Here is a 3,779-nt window from a genome sequence, read left to right as displayed (position 1 = left end):
GTGAGTTGGCGAACTTTTCCCATAAAGGGACAAATGGTAAATATTTAGACTTTGCGGGCCATGCCATCTCTTTTGCAGCTCAGCACAGCTGTAACAGCAAGCAGCCATGGACCGTGTGGAAGCAGGTGGGCGTGGCCATGTTCCAGTAAAACTTAGGAAAGCAGGCAGCAGGCTCGATGTGGTCCACAGTGTGCTGATTGCTGTTCTGGGAGAAATCTTCTTTGAAAACCAAGCTGACTGCTGTTGTGTTGGCTGGATTGACCCTGGGGAAGTCCAGCACAATCCTTGTGTGTGTTGCTTATTTCCTTGGGCACACGCTGCCAGGAAGAGCGCCCAAGTCTAACGCTGTTGCTTCTTCTGCAGACCCACTAACGTTCTACAACACCTCCCTGGATGCCTCCCAGAAAGAAGCGGTTTTGTTTGCATTGTCCCAGAAAGAACTTGCCATCATCCATGGACCTCCTGGCACTGGGAAAACCACGACTNTACTGGACATGGCCAATTTTTAAAGCATTGGTTTTGGTCAGGTCTGATGCAGGAGTTCCCGCATAAGCCTTTTATGTCATACCTGTGCTAGCACACTCCAGTGTTGTGTTAGCTTTAAAACCACAGGGCTACTTTGTAGCACCTTTTCAGTTTGTAGTCTCCCATGCTGCTTTGTTTTGTAAATTTGCATTTTCTTTTTGCGTTTACCTTTGGAAATTCTAAAAGCACTCACTTTTGAATATCATCTTATATCTGCCAAATATTTATTGAGGAGCTACTGTGCACTGGAAACTGAATTAGAAATTTACTTACTGTGTTTTAAGGACTGTGGTATGTCTTGATCTAAGGGAGGAGTGCAAGCGTGGAGGAGTAGAGTGTGCTCTGGAACTTTGGATTCAGTGGTCTGTTGCCAGTCACGTTCTGCTCGCATAGTGTTTTATACCTTCGTTTTGGCCTCGCACGTCCAGGCCTGCTCCCCTCGCGTGTGGCTCAGTGTGCTCCCCTATTGTGCGTGTGTGCAGCAGGTACCGTGTGGTGAATGCTGTGGACGCAGAGCTGAACCCAGCAGGACCTACTCTCAAAAGCCCAGAGCCGAAGAGGCACATCATTAGTCTTGGTCAAGGAAGAGTCCTGGAATTTGTTAGTAGTTTCTTTTGNAGAGGCACATCATTAGTCTTGGTCAAGGAAGAGTCCTGGAATTTGTTAGTAGTTTCTTTTGCCATGTTTGTCTTTGTCATTTTATGGTCACTTACAAGAGGAACAGTATGGTTAGAAACTAATATGTTCCAAGATACATTTACTTCATTTTTGTTATTCTGGACCGTCTTGAGGTTGGGGGTATTATAGAGACTCTCCTCTCGCCGCCTCTGCCAGCTGCCACCTACATCTAATAGTGGAGCTGCAGTTCCAGAAGCAAGATTGAACCCATTCAGAGAGATCCCCTTTGTTTGACTTTGTCAGGTGATAAAATTATTTGATTGGTGATATGATGGATGCCCCAGCCCCTGATTATTTCAGGGCACACTTAACTCTTTTTGAGTCTTGTTCCTTCCCGTTGCAAGTCACTTAACCTTTTATAGTGCTTTGGTGACTAATGCATTTTGAAGATCTAGGTTCTAGTTATCCAGGTGTTACGTTAGTTTGCAATAATGTGTGTCTCGTAGGCTGTCTTCACCTGTGTTAAAGCTGTATGTTTACACTGTAACATTACTGTTGTACACACTCTGCCCTTCTCTCTTTACCCTTAAGGCTTTCTGTTGGTTTAGTGTAAACTTAAGTGGTTTGATTAAAGAAGAAATGTCCAAACCCTAATTTGCACTTGGTATTTTCCAGGTTCTATGCTGTGCTCCTTCTAACATTGCTGTGGACAATCTTGTAGAGCGTCTGGCTCGCTGCAAGCAACGAATTCTGCGCCTTGGGCACCCTGCCCGGCTCCTGGAATCTATTCAGCAGCATTCCCTTGATGCGGTTCTAGCACGGAGTGACAACGCCCAGATTGTTGCAGACATTAGGAAGGACATCGATCATGTCTTTGTATGTATCTTAGCCAGCATCCACTTGGCGTGTAGTTTTCTGATCTCCAGTCTTTTAAAGGAGTGAATTGTATCTGTCTACATTCCTCTGGCTTTTCTCTTGCCTCCATTGATTCATTTAATATTTGACAAAATTATTTTTTTTAGACTCTCATTTTTGATAGAGAACTATACTCAGCATTTAACAGAGACCCAACTGTCTTTAAGGTTTTTGATAACTAGGTGAGGAATTGTCTTAAGCGGTTTTGTTTGCATTGTCCCAGAAAGAACTTGCCATCATCCATGGACCTCCTGGCACTGGGAAAACCACGACTGTGGTTGAAATAATTCTTCAAGCTGTGAAACAAGGCTTAAAGGTGGGCAGTAGACCCTACTCTCCCGTCAGTACTTGTCAGGTCCTGGTCTGTTGTGTTCAGCGGCTGCTCAGCAGGGTCCCAGCCTCAGTTCTGATGGGATTGGGCGGGAACATAATTGAGTGTGTATTGATGGGGCATTGGGCTGGGCCCTTTTTGATTTCTGGCATCCCCATGAGACATGGGGAACATGGGCAGGAATGCCATTCTGGGTGATTGAGAGAGGCTTCTGGGAGCCCTTTGAGATCACAGAACTATTATCTAAGTCACCATTATTCTGGGTTCCCGAACTCATCATGCCGTTCCTAGGTTAAAGTGTCCTCATTATCACGTGTGCATTTTTTGCATTGTGTTTTGGTTGGAAGAACCTCATTTTATTGTTGACCAGGCCACAGTCCAGGTTCATTTGCTCATCACGTGTGCTGTGCTCCTGCTCTAGGCTCAGGTTTATGCTGGGGGCGTGGAGTTGACGAGGGCCCAGGCACTGCCCTGCAGGAGCCCTGTGTCTAGATGAAGGAGATGGTGGTGGTACTGTTAATCAGATAATCTGGCTAACTGATACGATGCATGTGTGCAGTGCGTAGATCACTGACTTCCTGAGATGTGGAGTATAATACTGTGCATTGTTGTCCACTTCTATTTTTAACGGTTGGGAAAGGTTGGGAAAGTCTTTTATCCTCATCCGCATCTGTGTGAATCGTGGATCTGAGCATGTGGAAAGCTTTTAAAAAAAACTTTCTGGTTTATCAGAATGTTGGATAACGTTGAGAATTAGAATAATAATGGTCAAGTTTTGTAGGTTGACATTGACTGGGTGCTGCTTACGAGCCAGGCACCCTTCTCAGCACTTTCTGTGATTTCACTCATTTAACGCTTGTAGAAACCCACTGGTCCAGAACTGTTAGTGGCCTCAGTTCATAGACGATGAAACTGAGAAAAAAAGTCAGTGCCTCTTACTCAGGCAGAGCCAAGACTTGAATTCAGGCAGAGCCTCTGCTTCTCAGGGCTGTAGGGAAACCTGTCACTCAGTTAAAAAGTTATGTCCAAGGGCTTTCCTACAAATGAGTGTGTTTGTAGATGTTTGAAAACTGATAAGAAAAGATGACTTANTAAACATGCTGTTTGCGTAGTTCTGTAATCCCAAACCTTTCTTGTGCCAAGCATGCTTTGGCTAAACTTGTGCCAGATCTGTTGGAAAGCAGAGGCAGTTAGGAGAAGCTTCTTTTTGTGTGTGTTTTGGTGGCTGGTAGAGGGATCAAACCCTGGACCTTGGTGTTATCAGCACCATGCTCTAACCAACTGAGTTAACCAGCCAGCCCAGGAGAAGCTTTTTTTTTTCTGCAAAGATTTAATTCTACACAGAGGGGAGCCTTGACAGCCACTTTCCTCATGGTGGCCAGGACATTGC

The 3,779-nt window shown here is 45.1% G+C and overlaps 1 protein-coding gene across 1 annotated transcript in view; it reads left to right on the top strand.

Annotated features, from left to right (window-relative positions):
- The window catches only part of LOC103581766 (DNA-binding protein SMUBP-2-like), a gene marked incomplete at its 3' end in the record, with an annotated part of 12,138 nt that extends 10,119 nt beyond the window's left edge, over positions 1–2,019 (top strand). The window contains exons 5-6 of the mRNA XM_008563520.1: positions 364–497; positions 1,819–2,019. Of these exons, the coding sequence (XP_008561742.1) occupies positions 364–497; positions 1,819–2,019 (335 nt within the window). The remainder of the gene's footprint in view (positions 1–363; positions 498–1,818) is intronic.
- Positions 2,020–3,779: the final 1,760 nt, after the last annotated feature.

The sequence above is a fragment of the Galeopterus variegatus genome, unplaced genomic scaffold (genome assembly GCF_000696425.1).
Source record: "Galeopterus variegatus unplaced genomic scaffold, G_variegatus-3.0.2 Scaffold13881, whole genome shotgun sequence".
In the NCBI taxonomy this organism is placed as follows: Eukaryota; Metazoa; Chordata; class Mammalia; order Dermoptera; family Cynocephalidae; genus Galeopterus; species Galeopterus variegatus.
The sequence above is the reverse complement of the archived record's forward strand: the minus strand, read 5'-3'. Positions and strand labels throughout refer to the sequence as shown.